General features: G+C 42.5%; 2 protein-coding genes across 2 annotated transcripts; one reads left to right on the top strand and one right to left on the bottom strand.

The window, feature by feature from the left end:
- Window positions 1-1,171: 1,171 nt before the first annotated feature.
- LOC109529872 (periphilin-1-like) lies at window positions 1,172-13,666 on the bottom strand. Its single transcript, XM_019893372.1, has 9 exons — window positions 13,212-13,666; window positions 12,936-13,009; window positions 11,991-12,212; window positions 11,780-11,841; window positions 9,815-9,871; window positions 9,225-9,367; window positions 7,396-7,472; window positions 7,076-7,210; window positions 1,172-2,108 (listed from the first exon to the last, which is right to left on the bottom strand). Coding segments are annotated over exons 1-9 (966 nt in total). The 5' UTR covers window positions 13,213-13,666; the 3' UTR covers window positions 1,172-1,913.
- A 900-nt stretch (window positions 13,667-14,566) lies between these two features.
- LOC109529873 (YY1-associated factor 2-like) lies at window positions 14,567-17,928 on the top strand. The gene is made up of 4 exons (XM_019893373.1): window positions 14,567-14,743; window positions 15,018-15,146; window positions 16,159-16,308; window positions 17,136-17,928. The coding sequence occupies exons 1-4, from the start codon at window positions 14,670-14,672 to the stop codon at window positions 17,374-17,376; spliced, it is 594 nt and encodes a 197-aa protein (XP_019748932.1). The 5' UTR covers window positions 14,567-14,669; the 3' UTR covers window positions 17,377-17,928.
- Window positions 17,929-18,170: the final 242 nt, after the last annotated feature.

Raw genomic sequence — 18,170 nt, 5'->3', positions numbered from 1 at the left:
TCCATATTTCAAATAGCTTTTGGAAATTCTGGGTGTCGTGTACTCTGGGCAAAAGAGGAAAAGAACCAGCCGGACTGTTTATGGATGCAAAGTTCAAAAGCCGACATCTGTGATGGTATGGGGCTGTCTTTGTGCAAATGGCATGGGTAACTTACACATCTGTGAAGGCACCATTTATGCTCAAAGGTACAGACAGGTTTTGGAGAAACATATGCTGCCGTCCAACAATGTCTTTTTTGTTGAGGCTGCTGCGTATTTCAGCAAGACAATGCTAAACCACATTCTGCACGTGTTACAACAGCTTGGCTTCATAGTAAGAGTCTCGGTACTAAACTGGCCTGCCTGCAGTCCAGAGCTGTCTCCGACTGAAAATGTAAAATACAACAATGGAAACCCCGGATTGTTGACCAGCTGAAGCTGTACTGGGACAGAATTCCACCTAGAAAGCTTCAACAATTAGGGTCCCGAGTTCCCAAACGTTTTTTAAAAGAAAAGGGGAATGTAACACAGTGGTAAACATGACCCTGTCCCAGCTTTTTTGGAACGTGCTGCAGCCATAAAATTCTAAGCGAATGATTATTTGCTAAAAATAAAGTTTATCAGTTTGAACATTAAATATCTTGTCTTTCTAGTACTCAATTAAATATTGGTGGGACAATCATTGTCTTCTGTTTTTATTTAAATTTAACACAACGTCCCAACTTCATTGTAAATGGGTTTGTAAATATATTGATATTAAATGTATATACTGTATAGAGTTCAGAAAAAGTGGCTATTTGAATACCCTTTGGCTCAATGGCATGCTTATGTAGCAAAACGACATTAACATTAAACTAATAGTACGCTCTCCCCCCCACACCGCCCTTCCGATGAAGGTGCCACATATATTGACTTGTGAATTTGCGTCTTTAAATATGTGACGTTTAACTGACTTGCGCAACACCGTCATAGAGAAACACCCGTTTCTTCAAGTGGTGCTCATTTTTTTGTTTGTTTTTGTGTGTACGGAAACTATTGTAATCTGTATAAATGTATAAACTGGAGTATAAGGTTAACATAATTGTAATAAAAACACTACAATGTCCTCACGTGTGTTCTTTGGGGCCGAGGACGTCGTCCGAAGCAGGCTGCCAAAATGAAAAACAACGAATAAACATTTTCATTCCAAATGTACCTTTTTAAAATCCGAATATTTATTGAGTATTTTTCAATTCAAATAATACACAGATGCATGTCGGAAAATAAGATGACTAAAGTAGCTATCTTAGATTGGTCCCGCAATACTGTTCCAAGTGTTTGATGACATATGATGCACAACTGTTGATGTTGGATGACCAACCAAGCATTGTTTGGTTAGTCAGAATGTAGCGTGGGTTAACCGTCAATCACGTACAAGATACAGTGAGTTGAAGGAATTTCATGAAAGCTTCATCCCTCTACGATATGGGGGGAAAAATAAGTCATCAATGCAGCAAGGCACTCCAAATGGGTATACAATTTGATGTCACCTTAAAATACATCAACTTTCTACGAATTCGAGTGCAATACTTCTGTATATTGCGATCACAAAAGTTTCCCGTCCCGCATTAACTTTGATTTGAGCATCATAAACGTCATTGTCGAGATAAAACACCGTTGTACTTTCACCACAAAATAAATTCGATATTTACACAGCCATTTTCGCTGCACTGACAAATAACACTCTCAGCTTGACCGTTTTAATGGAGCCTAAAACACACTGGCTCAGTGGAAAAGTGCAGCTGTTACCAACTTGATGTCGATATATGAATCTGATGAAGCATAAAAAGGGATTTGACAAATAAAAAGACAACTGAATAAAAACTCTTTCCATTCCACGGAAAGAGTGTTAGTAAAAAGAAGAAAAAAGAAACCCTCACCGCTGGTTGGTCACATTAAGTTGTGTTGTCCGACAACACCAGCTGTTCATCAAGTTCTTTAAGATAGTGCCTGAGGGCAGCAAAACAATTCTGTTTCATCTCGGACAAGTTTGCATTCAGGGCACTGTGAAGAAGATCCTCCAGAGTGGGCTCCTTGGACACCAACATCTTCACCACTGTGACGAATGTCTCACAATCTTGTCTATAATGCTGGACACAAATATAAAACATCACGGTTTGAAAAATCAATATTTATTGGTGTAGTGGAGGAAAAGGCGGGGTGGGGTGGTTTTTGTGCATAACTTTTGTGCTGGTGCACCGAAGAAAACAAAAAATTGGGTGCACCAGTGCAAAAAAATTCATCGAGAGCCCCGTTTTTCATTTCATGGGGATTTCGCAATCGGCTGTCATGTCTTCGTCCACTGATCAATGGCGTCATTTATTAGTTCTGAGCACAAAGAAATTGCAGCTGCAGTGTTGCCTACGTATTGTACCCTTCATATTTATCGGCACCCTTGGTTAAGATATGTTTAACGCTTGAAAATAAATCCAATTTTTTTTATCGCAGAAGCATACTATCAACCTGAAAAATTGTAGAAACGGTTCACCCGACCGAGACGACCGAGCGCATTGAAAACCTGTGAAGGGGGCTTAAGAGGAGAGTGCAGAGACGACTCGCGTCACTGGATGCTTAAGAGAATTTTTGAAGACCCCTCTTTAGGTATTCTTCTTTTTTTTTTTGCAATATGGCATGAAAAGTTCAGTTTCATAGTTGAATTTCATTTCTATTTCGTCACTTCCCACCACTCTGTAGAAGAGCACAGAGAAGAAAATAACTCGGCGTGGAGCACCGGACAGCTGTTTAAATTTAAGCGCGGCTTCTCGTAGAAGGTGAACTTCATGAACCCCTCCTTCTTGCTAAAAGTGCCGTATTCCGCAAAACAGGTGTGTGAACGCGTGCACGTTCGCCGGCAAGGCGAACGTCGGCCTACAACCGAACAAGAACACGAGGTGTGAACGTTTCTCGTCGGACTGCGGCATTCTTTCTCAGCACACTGTAACAATCTCTCAAAATCCCCCCGAGGACTTTACTGCCGACCTAAAGCGGCCGTTAAGATCTTTGTAGGTGTCCCAGGTGCGAGCTCACAACATCTTGGAGGAACATCAAAACAAGAAACATATATATTTTTTAAAATGTCTGTACTCACATTTATTTTATTACATTTATGAGAGACGACATCTTGGAGGAACATCAAAACAAGAAACATATATTTTTTTAAACGTCTGTACTCACATTTATTTTATTACAATTATGAGAGACAAATGTCAAAATGTAACTTTTTTTCATGTTCTGATCAATAAAGGCCGTAAATGTTCCATTTTTACATTTTATTTTGAAGGTGACAGTTGAAACCTGGAATTTTCCTGATCCATTTTTTCCCCTCTATGGGGATATTCAAAGACGGAAAAAACCAAAGGTTGACCTTCGCCCGAGAATGGATTGCGGTCAACCTTTGAGGTTCCCAAGATGTTCTGATTGCAACGCCGTCACAAAAATAAACTCGGCCTAAGTGTTTGGGATACAATAAAACCGCGAGCTGAAGCTTGTCAACTTGACTCAATGTTCAACATCTTGAGCAGACTGTGAGGTTAACCGGTCAAAAGGCTCGCTTCCAGGGATGTGTCAGTTACCGGAAAACCGCGAGCGCTCGTTGCTTTTCATGAGACAACGCTGCGCAGAGTTTTGGTGAGAGGCCTTTTATCATTGTGGAAACATCAATTTGAATTTTGGTCAGGAAAGCCTTTGTAAAAAAAAAAATAATCAATTTCAGATGGGGCGGACACATAACTGACAGAGTGAAAGGAATAATATAATCTCTCTATTAAAACGGCGTCCTCTTTCGACTGCGGGAGTTGATTTATGGGAAGCTTTAACTCACAGCAGACCACAGTAACAATTACAATGACGTCTGTAATGAAACGCAAAGAAGATAATGCGACTACCAGGCACAGATCACGCAGGAGGGCAGAAAAAAAAAAAGACTAAAACACCGGATACCACAGCATAATCGTTGATATAAAGATTAGTTTTTAATTAAGATTAAGAGTACCTGTATATGTGTACCCCAATCAAGTCCGAGGAAAATTTAATAAGATGCAATAATAATCATGAAATGGTTGCATCAAATTCAAAGCCACATCGCAATGCCACAGAATGCGATTTTCAAGTGGCAAAGGCTGTAGTTTGGTCGGTTGGTAGGTTTTATTGTTTATCCATTCATCCATTTTCTGATCCGCTTTATCTTCACAAGGGTCGCAGGGGGTGCTGGAGCCTATCCCAGCCGTAGGCAGGGGGACACCCTGAACCGGGTGCCAGCCAATCGCAGGGCACACAGTCATCAGTGCAGACAATTTGGAGTGTTCAATCAGCCTGCCCATGCATGTTTTTGGAATGTGGGAGGAAACCGGAGTACCCGGAGAAAACCCACGCAGGCCTGGGGAGAACATGCAAACTCCACACAGGGAGGCCGGAGCCGGGATCGAACGTACGACCTCTGCACTGTGAGGTTGACGCGCTAACCACTGGACCACCGGGCCGCTGGCTTTATTATTTATATGCACAAATATTTTATTTATTTATTCATACAGTGTCTAGATATGCACTCCACATGTTCATGTTATTGTTTCATGAAAGTTTAAATAATAACCTTGTGTGTGCGTGGGGGGGGGGGGGCATTTCTCAAAAAATACCTAAGCTTCTATTTTATGCTTCTATCTCCTGATTTAAATTCTTTAGCTCAACTAGATTCAGCATGTTCATAAAGACATTGAATTACCCCATCCCTGCATACCAAACCGCTACTTTTTTATTTTTTTAATGGGCATAGATTTTGCTCATGCAGGAGGGAAATTACAGAATGGAAATGAATGGTAGGAGAAGGGGTTTATTACAGCTATCAGCGCAATTTGAATACTTGCCATTCTCTCCTTCCAACAAGGTGCTTTGTGCTCACAGACGAGTTGGCCGCAAAGGGACAGAAATACCCCAGACTGTGGGATGCGTTTGATCCGCATAATGACAGTCCTCAGCGCCCTGAGGTACACACGCGGCGCACTGCGTGTGCAACCACATCTTAGGATGATTGTTTCTCGTGTCATTTTTAACAGTGTTTAACATGACACAGCTGAAAGCTCAGGTGGCATTTCAATTCTTTCCCGGAAAAAAAAATTCTCCTATTTATTCCGAGCAATGACGGCGGAACCTCCAAAGTGGAACGCAACCCAAAAGTGGTACAGCGTGGGCGGGACAAATAGGACGAGAAACGATGGCCTCAAAAGTCCAACAAAGCTGATGTCAATTCAGCCCAGTGAGCACCTAAGGAATTGACTGTACCGTTAGCGGATGGCTTTTTTTTTTGTTTTTTTGTTCCGATGTCAGCACAGAAGGTTTCCATAGCAGTGAGGGACAACCCTCACCCTTGACCGTAATGAGGAAATGGATGGATGGACTTGGTGAAGTGCCTTCAGATTTACAAATTGTATTTGGTCCACAGTTTCTGGCTGGAACAGGACCTTATAATTGAGTAAGACCTTACGTGCTTCCCCTTCATGGGACACGTGAGAGTGCATTTACTAGCAAAACCAAAAAAGGGTGATTTTTGACCTGTATGCTGTGAAGCTGTTGCATGGAGGTCTTCCAATTTTGATGCTCTTTAAAGCAGACGCTAAGGGGCCAGAAGCCCAGAGAGGAGCGGTAACGTGAAGAGGAGGAGCCTTTAAAAAAAAAAAAAAAGTGGGCTTCAACCCAAATCGGATGTTTGTGGAGGTCCAAATTGTGAACATACCCAAGGGTACGAAAGGGACGGACGGGGTGCGGGGGTTGGGAAATCGGGGCTCTGAGTGAGATTACACATATGCCCCCTCGCATGTGAGGCTCAAATGAGGCAGGCAGGGGTCCTGCATAACAAGCATGCTAATTGAGGGCTGGTACACATTAGGTGATATTAAAAGCTGCCTCTTGAAGCCAACGTCTTCAAGAGGCAACTAATTGTGAAAAAGGCTAAGTTTCATCAGCAGAGTCCCCTTGAAGAATCAATCCTGCGTTTCGGATGGACATTTTCAGAGCGTTATCTCATATGATCACTCGTTCTGCAGTCCAGATCGCCTCATCATGAACGAGGCATGTGGAAGGAAGGGTTTTTTTTTTTTTTTTTAATCATGCCAGTTATGTTTATGGGCATGATGTATTTGTTTAAGGTTTAACGACCGTTCCTTAACCCCAGAATACATGCAGAAAAACAGATGAGTATCGGAATGAAAATAAAGAACGTATGGTTTCTGAGATGAGAATTGAGGTCTAATTTTACAAGCTACCCACCGGTTTTGCCCGCGATCTGATCCGTACAGCTCGGAGGGGCAGATGTTCCCGTAAAGGCACCGGAGCGCTCGCCGCCTCCCACCCTTCGTTGGAGGCAGCGCTGGGAACTGGCGGGGTAAGCATGTGCGCACTAATGCCAAAAGACGTACCACAGCGTGGGTGGGCCGCTTGACATCCCGCGGGCCAATTCCTGCCCCTGCTTGAACAGGAACAGATAAGTGGCACGTACTGCAGCGCGGAGGGACCGAGGGGCGGAGGAGGAACGTGCGACGCCAAATAGCAGGGCTTTGCAACCTTGCTGACTGGCATTTTGAAACCAAGTCGAGGGCAGGTGGTGTTGTACACTGTACACTTTTTTTTTTTTCGCTCTACGAAACGTCGGGATGATAATGGCGACAACCAGCCAGATGTGTTTGACGAGTAGAGGGTGAAAACATTCGTAACTTTAGTCAAGAGCTTAATTTGACACGAGGAGCATCACTAATTTCATCAAGGTTAATTGAAGAGGACGTTTATAGTGCAGTAGTCACTAAAATGTGATCATTTCGAAAGTGACCTGGTGTCCTGCAAAGCAAGAAATGCTCCCAAACTGCCGCTTTAGATTGGAAGATCTGTGGCCTTGAGTATAGGCAAAGTGAAAAGCATGCACTAATAATATGAACCCATTTAGTAGCAGAGGCTGACACGCTCACAGAAAAAGTACGATTAGGTTGTACAGGCCTATCATATAGGACCCATTGCATTGGCCGCTAAGTAAACTATTTCGTGGTATTTTTCATCATGGAACAACTCTTGTTACCTTTTCGATTTCCAGAGCCTTGGCTTTAATGGCTTCCGACCGTCGCGCCTTTAATTCTTGGTCTTGGGTCGTTTCGGGCTCGGCCCTGGAAGGAGCCGCCTCCTCTTTCTCGGGTACAGAATCGCAGGGCTTTTCCTGGCCGAGTAAAGGTCGTGGGTCAGTAACGAAGGTCACGGTTTGGAAACCGGTTCTGATTTCAAAGACTTTCCAAATAAAACAAAGACACAACTCGACTCTTTCGCCAGGGTTGCGTTTTGGGGACATGCCGACAGGGAGCAGAGCCAAGTGTGTCATTTCAAGAAGCAAATGCGATGATTTACCGTGGTTGATGAAGATATTTGGGGAGGTTCCTCTGCAGGGACACTTGGAGGTAGGGTTGGTTCCGGAACAGGCTTTGCTAATTAAAGAAAGACAAAATTAAAAGAATGGAAATTGGGGTTGATGAGTGTGATGTTGTTTGGAACCTTGGGTCAGCCGACTCGTCAGAAAATTGTTTCAAAAAGGTTATTCATTCATTGCCCCTGTCTGCGAGCATGAGAGCCAGAAGAACGCACACAAAATTCACCAGAACTCCATTGCAGCATGCTTTACTGGCCTAATTAGTGTTCCAGATGGAGGTGGGAGGTACAAATGTTTTCTCACTACTTTATTGCATCTTCAAACGCTTGGCACAACAAAGAACGCCATTTTCAGCACATAAATATGCTTGCGCAGCTCAGCAATCAAAGCAAAGAAATGACTCCGTCTCAGTCTAATGACCTTTGCCGTGTCCAATCAACTGAAACCATCTTTTCGAACCAGGTTTGGCAGAATCTTGTAAAAGTCTCAAGGAAGCACGTGAAATGAAGTTTACAAAGTGATCCCTGTGACACTGTTGAACCACGCGGTAACTACTTTCTCATGAAGGAGGTCGGGTTGTGAAGCCAAAGCCAAAAAAGCCAACGATATCCCCCCCACACCACCAAACTCACAAAAAAGGGCATGTGATGTTAGTGCCCCCCCCCCACCCTCGCATTCCACGCCTCATCAGAAAACAGATGCTTCAACGGCTTTGTGTCACTGGATGTTTCGTTTGTATTTATTCATTCATTTATCTATACACGCCCAACTAGGAGAAGTTTCAGTTTAGCTGTGTGTGGTGTCAAATTGTGGACTCGGTGGAAGGAGGAGCACAAGGGATATTCAAACATAAAACAATTCAAAAACGCAGATCAAAAAAAAAATTTCACAAGACGCAGTGGTACCTCTATTTAGGAAATGAATTGGTTCTGGATGAAATTTCTTCACGAGAAAATTTTGGAAGTAGAGACACATTTTCCATGTAAATGTCCTAATAATCCGTTCAAGCCCCCCAAAAATTCAGACAAATGTTTTTTAAAAGCATAAAAATGCATTAAAATAGTAACAAATATATGTTACAATTAGGTTGCTGCACAAAAAATGACAGTTGTGCACGATGTAAAAAACAAAGAATAAAAACAAGAATAAAAACGATGGTCCTTTAACTTTTGACTGCGTCCTCACCGTTTTTTTGCCCTCTTTAGTTCATGTTCTCTCTCAGAAGAGGTTTCTGCCTGGCGTTTTGTCACATACCGATCCAAGGACGTTTGCTTTTGTCAGCTTTTAACAATCCTTCGAAAAATGTCCAAGGCAAACATCAGCATAGCGAGCGATCGCTCGACTGCTGAACACTTTTTCTGGGTGATTCACATTTACGCAAAACCATCGGAACACCACATGGCACAAGGGGCGAATGACGAGGACGCTGCTTTGACACAGATCTATTTACACACACAGACACATAAGGTAGAGGTGCCTCTTAGCCAATGGGATGCCAGGATGATGCTCGGTAGTAGCCAATGGCAGAGCAGCTCTAAGTATGTTGCGTTCAGGAAACTTGGGAGCTGCGAGTAGTGGCCTATCCTGTATTTTTACCCTTCGTAACTTGAAATTTTTTTCGTAACTAGAGGAGATATTTTCCCCTTGAGGCGTTTTGTAACTTGAACATTTCGTATGAAGAGACGTTCGTAAGTAGAGGTACCACTGTACGAGAATGAGCGTTATTGATTTGGAACTGAAATGTTTAGTGATGGAAACGTGGCCATCTCCAATCCATCGCCTGACATGAGCCGCCGAAATGAAGCCTTACTTTTTGGAGCGTGTGCAGAGCCTTTGTCGGACTCAGGAGAAACGTTTTTTTTAGCAGGTGGTTGGCTTTTCTTCTTCCCAGATGAGCGCTCCCAGTCTCCTTTCACATTCTGCGAGTGCCTGAGTTGATTATTGGCCTCTCGACTGAAATGAAGCATAGCCCAGTTAAGTCAACAGGGTGCAATCTCTCCAGCTTGTATCTGGGCATCACAGCAGGATAACTTTTATCGGAACAAGTCAAACCCAAGGCATGAAACCGCTCACAGTAATGAGAATGCTTTGTTAAGAGTTAACGCCGCTTTATAAAGTAGAGAAGAAGGTGACCTTTCACCTACGACGGCACATAACCTGCATCACAGGAAATTGTTAGCCATCAGCAGTCTCCAATTGCAGTTTGTGTTCAGAGCAGTTCAGATTTACAATAGATATATTTTGTTTATTCTCATTCAAAATGTGTTCATGTTCGGGTCGGTTATGGCTGTTGCTCGCGTGTGTGGTAATGGGTCCATTGCGGGAAGTTGGCTGCTTGAAAAGTAGATGTTCGGTCAAAAAAGGTTGAGCGCTCCTGCGGTTAAAAGGAAAGGGACTTACTTTTGAGAGTGGCCTCGTCCCCTGTTGTTGTAATATGGACCAGGTCGGCCATTTTTCCTGAAAAACACAACGTACAACCAGTTACGAATTGGCTGCTGCAAAAGGAAAGATCAAACTGGGAGAATGAGAACAGAACTCACAATTAATTGAAAACTCCCCAACTTCATCATTACAGGTTTTAGGAGGGAAAGTGGATAATGATTGGGGCAATGAAAAAGTACGGGTGGAAGACAAAACCACAGATTTAAATTCAGCGCCAGTAGGGCACATGGATCAATTTGTGGAATGGAGGCAATCTTCCACTTTTGGCCCTTGGAACACGTAAAAGGACCAATTTTCAACTCGGCACCAATTTTCAAGTCAGTGTCTGTCCTCCATTGAAAGCACTGTTTAATTAGACCCAAATATAGAGCTGAAGTCACAGGGTGCTGTCACCGGATTTGTGGCAACCCCACTTCCGCGCATTATTCAACCGCTGAAAGCTGTGAAGCCATTGCACCACGTTCAGCCTGCATCCAGATGTTTAGGTGTGCAAGTCCCGCAGGCACCTGGTTCCTGAGTCCTCAGTCTGAACATAAACCGCATTTCAAAATGAGATTAGGTTGAATGAGAATCCCTCTTTGCACACCCTGCAGCAAAAGGTAATTGCTCAGGATAATCTTATATAGACGTTCAGTGGTTGGGCCTTTGGTCACAAAAGAAGGAAAATCCTCAAATTCGGCCTGATTATTGGGTACACCACACTTGATTTGACTTGCAATAAGGCCACACTAAAAATGGCAACCCTCAAAGCACTGTACGGCACCTAAACACATCAATTTAATGGCAGTAAGACTATAACTGAGGTGTGTGGCTGAAAATATCCGAGGTACGCGTGGGTGTTTTAACTCAGGGGTTGGGGGGGGCGGGGGCTGGCTGCTTTTTCTTTTAGGGTGGGGTTAAGGGTGGATGCTGGGGTTCTTTGGCAGAGTGAGTAGACACTAGTGCCCTTTGTCCCTCACTCTCGCCTGGTATGAGTCCTAGAAAAGGAGACTGCCAGTGGTGGGTGGGTGGGGGCGTAAACCGCTGCTATGTTGAAGCTGCCGAGGTGAGAAGTGTGTGTGTGTGCGTGTGTGTGTGTGTGTTGACGTCGGGTTGAACAACAGCTGGACTTAGCGACTCTGTCTGGGGTTAAGCCTCGAGGTTTACGAGCAGCGGGGTCACAAAGAAACACTTGCAAATATATATATATATATATATATATATATATTTTTTTTTTTTACACTAAGGTATTAGGGAACCATTCAGTCGGCCGGGTGAAACAGAGGACAAATCAATGAATGCAGTGTCATTTTATACCTATTTGTACACGGGCAACCCTCTTCAATTATACAGGGTGTTCAGAAAGGCACTATGCACTTACCGTATGTTTAATGAAAGGCATGTTTCAATGTAAAACATCTGAGGTACGCATGTTTTCTTTATACGAACATGCCGGACAGATATGTTCTCCCTTTATTCTATCCTTAAACATGTCTGTTCGTGAAAGTCAAAGTGCATACTGACTTTCCAAACACCCACTTCAAAGCTCCTCCAGTAGTCCATGGCGCTCTCATAGTTGAATCTCTTTTTATAAAGTGGAACCCTGTCTCCCTCTAGTGGCCTTTTTTTCTATATTGCAGTCGATTCTTTGAAGCGACACTTGGAGCAAGGTGGCACAATCCTTCATAAGAAACAACAAATATCGAACTTCAAAGAAGCACCTGTGACCGCTGCATTTCGGCATACAATTTTGTCACTAAGTTTCATGCATTATTCAAAAAGAAACAGGGCAGTTGGAAATGAAAACACTAAAATCCAGATTTTTTTAAATATACTCTATCGTGTATTAAGTTATTAATGGTTCATTCGGGGTTTGCCAAGGACCCACGAACGTCTTACGTGAAGGTCAGATACGACGACGCTAAAGCAAATAACATGAATCACCTTGAGCGTATCTGATGCCTCAAGTCATCTCTGTCATAATGTGGGCGTTGACAGGGTGGCTCCTAAGAGATGGGTGGGGTGGGGGGGGGGGGGAATAAAAATCACAAAAATAATAAAATGTTCACTGTATTGTTTTTCATGTCAAATATATAAACATTTTCTGAATTGAGTGGAAGTATGACTGTTTTCAACCATCCAGGTCTTGTCTTACCGGGTGATGGGGTGGAGAGTTCCTGTGGAAGCTGACATAATTGGGGTTGTCATTGAAGTATCGCTCTGATGGGTAATTATTGTCCCTGGGACATTCTTCGCCGGTGTACATTGGGTCATCATTAAACCACCGGTCATCTTCAAATCCTGTGTCATAGTTCTCCACTGGAGGATGGAGGGAGGTGCCCCTTTGAAAAATATTGACCACTCTGCGCACTGTCACCTGAAAAAAAATACACAGTGTTGTATATGTGCATTTCTTGCCCAAAGATTCCATGATTGAGCTGTTTAACATGGGCGTGAGTAGTTAGCTGATTAACTTGCGTTTGTCATGGTGATTTTTTTTTTGTAATCACGAAATGAACATAATTTAAAAGAAATAATTTTAATCTGCTTTCTTAGTTCAATGCATGCTCACTCGTTTGTGTCCTGTTTGCCCTAAAACCAGAACCAAAAAAAAAAGAGTAAGGCAAGGAACTTCTGGCTCCCAGCACATAGGTTTTCCACATTAGCTTTCAGGCGTACACATATGATGGCAGCAGAGAAGGTGAGAGTGAACAAGGCTGTGTTTCCTGTTAGGTCTTATTTGTAGATCCGATCGATTATGTCATTGATCAACTGGAAAATTATAACATTGCAGTCGATCACATAAAATGCAAAATATCGTCTGATCCCGATCCAGCCGATCCGATTGGTGTAAAGTCAAGTTAGAACTGTGTCCGATGACTGCGCAAGGTGTCTTATTGTACCAATCAGCTGATAAACTTCAGCACCCGTCTGGAAACATCTCATCTTGTGGGGGAAAAATTAGAGATTTTATTAGAACACCCCTTTACCAAAACAACTCCCCTGTGACTTTCACTGCATAGCTTTATTACTCAATTATACCACCAATAACACAGAAATGTAAACAGTTTTAATGCGACCCATTAAAACATCGTCTTACCTCTCTCGTATCCGCTGGTTCGTAGCGCTGTTCATAACGCATACGCATGGAGTGCCACCTTTGTCCGAATGGCACTGAAAAAGAGATGACTTGGTAAACAATTTGACCGTTGGTCACAATTGTGTACAGGAACTGTTAAGTAACACTTGAACATAGTTTTAAAACTACACTGATTTTACATGAATTCGATGAAGACCGAAAATATATTTGCATGCACTACGTAGGAACACATGCTGGTCTCGATACGTGCAAATACAAAAACAAACATTCACTTACTTTTGGTAGGGATTTACTGCGATATGACACGGTGATGTATCAGCACAGTACGAAGGACCCGAGAAGCAAACAATGTTCGTCTCGGTGATGTTGCAAATTCCCCCAACGTTTTTCTCCAACGAGATCACAATAACCAAACTTGACCAAAATCCTGGGTAGATTTCGCTCGGTATTTTGATGCCGAAGTGCGCGGGAGCCAACGTTGGCAAATAGCATCCATTAGCTAGTTAGCATAACATCGCACAAGGAAGTAGCAAAACCCGACACGAGGAACATCACTGAAAAAACGGCCAAATAACCCACTGGAGTCAATAGCTCCTCGCCGAACAAAATGTACGTCTTACTGTATGTGTAGTGCACATGTATTTGGATTTAAATGGCATTTAATCCCTGCGTTTACGTATGACGACCTTCTTTTCTTCGCCTTTGGTGTTTTATAGCGCTTGGCGAGAAACGTGGAGATAGAATACTGCCAACTACTGGTATGGAGTGTGAACCAGACATGTGACGACAAACATATCTCCCCAAATAACAATTGGCCAGAAAAGGAGAAAAAAAAGAGAAAAAGAAGGAGGGTGAGCAACAATATGCATACTCGTATAAATCTGGATTCTAAATGTTTTATATTATCCAATACCAGATCTGTAGACTTCAAGAAACAATATAGAATTGTTACTATTATTCAGTATTTGCATTATAACCAGTCTTATTTTCTCTTTTGCCAACACTGGATTCCCCCATCCAGTGCCACATCCACATCACTTCCAAACACACAATTTTAGCATTGACACAATTATTTCCCTCACATCTTTTATTTTGTTTTGATAATATATTCTTTGGATTCAGTGACTGCTCATAGGCGAATTAAAAAATATTGCATAGATTTAATCTTATTATTCTGTTGGCTAAATGGCATACACACATTTGTAGCTCGATTAATCAGAGACTGAAATTTTGTATACCTGTATTTGAAAAAGAATATAATAATGCACAAATATGAAAGCACAGAACATTTTATAATTGTGTGCTCTTAATAATATATTTTTAGTGTACGTTTGTGAGCCTTTTGTTTGTCTGCCCATGTCCGTTATTTTTCTATTTTCTGTTCCTAAAAAAGTTGAAAACAAACAAACAAAAACACGATTGTTCCGCGTCTGCTCCGCTTCTTAGGTTGGAGGAAACCGCCTCTCCTGGTGGACACCGGAGGAAGTGGCCATATTCCCTCAATTGGAGACCAAAATAGCCAATCAAAGAGACAAAATACATTTGAAACAATATATATTTTATAAATTAGGATTGTTGTGTTTTCTAAAGTATTTTCCATTCCGTTTGCCATCATCGGAGCGCTGTTGTGATTACGTCAAACGTAATTGGTTGGACACCGGCCACGTGACCATCCTCAACCGGAGTTTCAACGACAGCTGAGTAGCAACTAACCGCGACATTATTTATTTTTAAATGGTAACGTTTGATCCATTAGACCACACGGACGGCAACTTGTGTATGATGGGTGACAAGAAGAGTCCCACGAGGTAAAAAAACACATAAAATACAGTACGTGACTAAAGACGCCTCTGCAGGCTAGTCCCGAAAAGAAACCGCGTCGGAAATTGATGGAGCTCTTTCGAACGCGACTGTTTTCTTGGCGGTTAGCTTGTTAAATGCACCGCTGCTGTGTGCTTGAAAGCTTCGTTTGGTCGACCTCAGACTTGAAAACACTCGTGCCGAGCCGCTTTGGTTAAACTTGATCCGCACACGGTTTTTTTTTACAGCCAGCCTCCCGTTGTTGTTTTGTGTTGTGTGAAGGCCGAAACGGCAGACGAAGCAGCCGCCAGCCGACGATGGCTATTGGGACTGTAGCGTCTGCACCTTCAGGAACACCGCCGAGGCGTTCAAGTGCACGATGTGCGATGTCAGGAAAGGGACGTCAACTCGGTAAGTATATGTCAAGTCTTGCAACGTTTGGACAAAGGAAGCCTGTAACATATTTACACTCGTGACGAGACGACTTTAAGATCGCTGGAGTCCGTCTGTATGCGATGTTTCTCATTTTGTTGGACACGCAAAATAAAGTACCTGCTTGTTCCCATGACATGTCAACGCACCACGAGAAGCGCTCCTGAGTTGTGAATGTAGTATTCTATTTTTTTGTAATGAAAAATATTAAATATATCATCAATATATGTTTGTGTGTGTGGGGCGGGAGGAGGGGGGACTCAAAGGGAAGTTAATCTATTGCATTCATTCTATTATTATCAAATCAGGTGTTGCTAGTTTTTGGCTCTGTGGGCGAGTGCCATGTCCAACTGGAAGATTTAATCTATTGCATTCATTCTATTATTATCAAATCAAGTGTTAGTTTTTGGCTCTGTGGGCGGGTGCCATGTCCAACTGGAAGATAAAATCATTGTCTCCAAAAAGCTGTCGGCAGCCAGAAGCATGAAGTGGTCTGACGTTTTTTTGAGTCCTCTTCTCCATATGGAGGGTATCAGTGATGGGTTTCTGTACAACCATCAAGTCAGTGGTCTTCCCCATGAAGTTGAAGCCTACTAAACCAGACTGAGACTATGTAAAGGCTGCGGAAAACCTCTGCAGATATTTTGCGTTACTTAGCTGACAAGATTGGAACACAGGTGAACAATGTTGAACCTTGTTATCCAAGTTTGTGAAAGGGATAAGGTGGACAAGATTTTGACAGTACAGTCCAGGGTTGAGGGTTTCCATCTCAGGGTGAAACTAAAAAGCAGCATGGCATGGGGGTAATGTCACTTTTTTAATCAGATTACCAAAATTTTGCCAATGCAAAGATATGAACTCTTACGTTTGATTGGCAACATCAGAGAAGTCATCATTCTGAATTACAAGCCAGTGAACCCGCTGGTGTACTTACCTTGCAGATGCACCAAAGTGTAACCATCACACTCTTGTCCTTTTGTTTTTTTTTTAGAAAACCACGGCCCGTTTCCCAGTTGGTCGTACAGCAAGTAAATCAGCAATTTGCGCCGCCGCCCACGCTGCTTAGAAAGGAGAAAAAAGACAAATCGGAGAAGAGCGACAGAGAACTCGCACTGAGGAAGAAAAGCGGAAAAAAGATGAGGTATTTGACAGCCACATTCATCAGTATTAGTTCAGTGGGCCTCATTCTCGAATGTTCGTACTCTGCGCACAATTTGACCAGATACACTAAACCACCACTGGATTCATGACACGTGCGTACCGGCCCGTTTTCGTCGCCCGTAACCTCCTCACTACACAGCGAATCTGGTACCCCTGCTATTCAGTGTTGTTGTTGGTTTGTATATTGTATTGACGTTCAAAGTTTGGGAGAACCAGGGGCTACAGTGGAAGAGCACACGTCCATCTGCGCCTGACTAGGATAACACGTGTTGAAAAATTGTCTGGCCTCCACTACAGAAAAACAACTTTTAAAATCCGGTTTGACTAAATTGCTCTGACTAATTATTATTATTATCATTAATGCCAGCCACATTCATCAGTATTAGTTCAGTGGGCCTCATTCTCGAATGTTCGTACTCTACAGTGGAAGAGCACACGTCCATCTGCGCCTGACTAGGATGTTGAAAGGTTGTCTGGCCTCCACTACAGAAAAACAACTTTTAAAATCCGGTTTGACTAAATTGCTCTGACTAATTATTATTATTATTATCATTAATATTATTATTTATTTTTTCTAACAACAAATGATGATGTATCTGTGTTTATCTATCTTTGCCAGCAACATAGTGACAATTCGAACAATTCAAGATTTCACACAAAGCAAATCTGTAAAAACATTATAATGAGATCATGGCATTTTTGCTCGGTGGTGTGCCTTGAGATGTTTCTAATATGAAATATGCTGCTTGGCTCAGTTAAGTTTGGGGAAACACATTCATTCAGTATTTTGTTATTTCCCTTCTGCAGACCAAGGCTAAAAAACGTGGACCGGAGCAGCGCTCAGCATTTGGAGGTTACGGTCGGTGACCTGACGGTAATAATCACAGACTTTAAGGAGAAAGCCAAACCTACGTCTACTTCCGCCGGCGCCGCAGCCGCCGACATACACAATCAAAGCGGCTCGAGCTCCGACAACACTGAGCGAGGAGCGTCGCGGTGCTCCTCTCCACGGGGGGAGGGCTCGTCCGTCAGCGGCGATGCTCACTAATCCTCGGATTTCCCAATACGGCAAAAGCCATTCTAATGCACTCAACCAGAGATTGACATGCATGTTTTGTTAGTTAATACTATAACTACCCTTGTGTTAGATTTGGCTTCCATGTTCGGGTGTTTTGATGATACTTCTGGTACAGCCAAATCGAACACGATAAAGTGAGCAAATGAACAATAAGTAGCACATGGTGGCAACATCTTACTGGTGGTGGTGGCTGCAAAGAACAAGTGATGCATTAAGAAGACAATGTGAAGTTTATTTCATGTTGTAGTTTACGCTAGAAATTTTGTTATTTGCACTTGAATGGCATTTTATGTTCACGATGATATTTTTTTTTGTGCCCCCTTGTCATTATTAGTCAGTCATACCACTCTTTGCTTCTGGCCTTATCTGCTCTCATCTTTGGATGCAATAAATGTTTCCTAACATTAAGTAAGAACTATTGAACTGTTTACTTTTTCACTTTAGATCTGAGCATGATTAATCTATGGAATGGTTTATATTGTAAAATACTGTGAATTAAAATAAATGTACATTCTTGTTTGAGTTTTATTTTTAATGTAAGTAAAAGCAGTAGATTTCAGGATCGTTATCATGCTTCTCAACTTGCTGATGAAGTGATCATTTGGAGGAGGGAGACATCTAAAACAGGCTGGATACGGGCTCTTGAGGACTGGACTCGGACACCCCTGGTTTCGAGTCTCCAATGATCCAATCATGCATTTTTTGTTGTTTTTGTTTTTATGGGAGGAAGGTGAGGTACCGAGAAAACAAGAGATTCAAACTCT

The sequence above is a fragment of the Hippocampus comes genome, unplaced genomic scaffold (genome assembly GCF_001891065.2).
Source record: "Hippocampus comes isolate QL1 unplaced genomic scaffold, H_comes_QL1_v1.1 scaffold62, whole genome shotgun sequence".
NCBI classification, from domain to species: domain Eukaryota; kingdom Metazoa; phylum Chordata; class Actinopteri; order Syngnathiformes; family Syngnathidae; genus Hippocampus; species Hippocampus comes.
This window is presented reverse-complemented; position numbering and strand designations above follow the sequence as displayed.

What these genes read in the sequence shown, in the direction of transcription:
- LOC109529872 (XM_019893372.1), bottom strand. An exon ending in AACCAGCGGATACGAGAGAG is followed by an intron (nt 12,213 to 12,935) that starts GTAAGACGATGT and finishes ATTTTTTTTCAG; the next exon opens with GTGACAGTGCGCAGAGTGGT. An exon ending in ACTCTCCACCCCATCACCCG is followed by an intron (nt 11,842 to 11,990) that starts GTAAGACAAGAC and finishes CCCATCTCTTAG; the next exon opens with GAGCCACCCTGTCAACGCCC.
- LOC109529873 (XM_019893373.1), top strand. Translation starts at nt 14,670, where the DNA reads ATGGTAACGTTTGATCCATTAGACCACACGGACGGCAACTTGTGTATG. An exon ending in GACAAGAAGAGTCCCACGAG is followed by an intron (nt 14,744 to 15,017) that starts GTAAAAAAACAC and finishes TGTTGTGTGAAG; the next exon opens with GCCGAAACGGCAGACGAAGC. An exon ending in AAAAGCGGAAAAAAGATGAG is followed by an intron (nt 16,309 to 17,135) that starts GTATTTGACAGC and finishes TCCCTTCTGCAG; the next exon opens with ACCAAGGCTAAAAAACGTGG.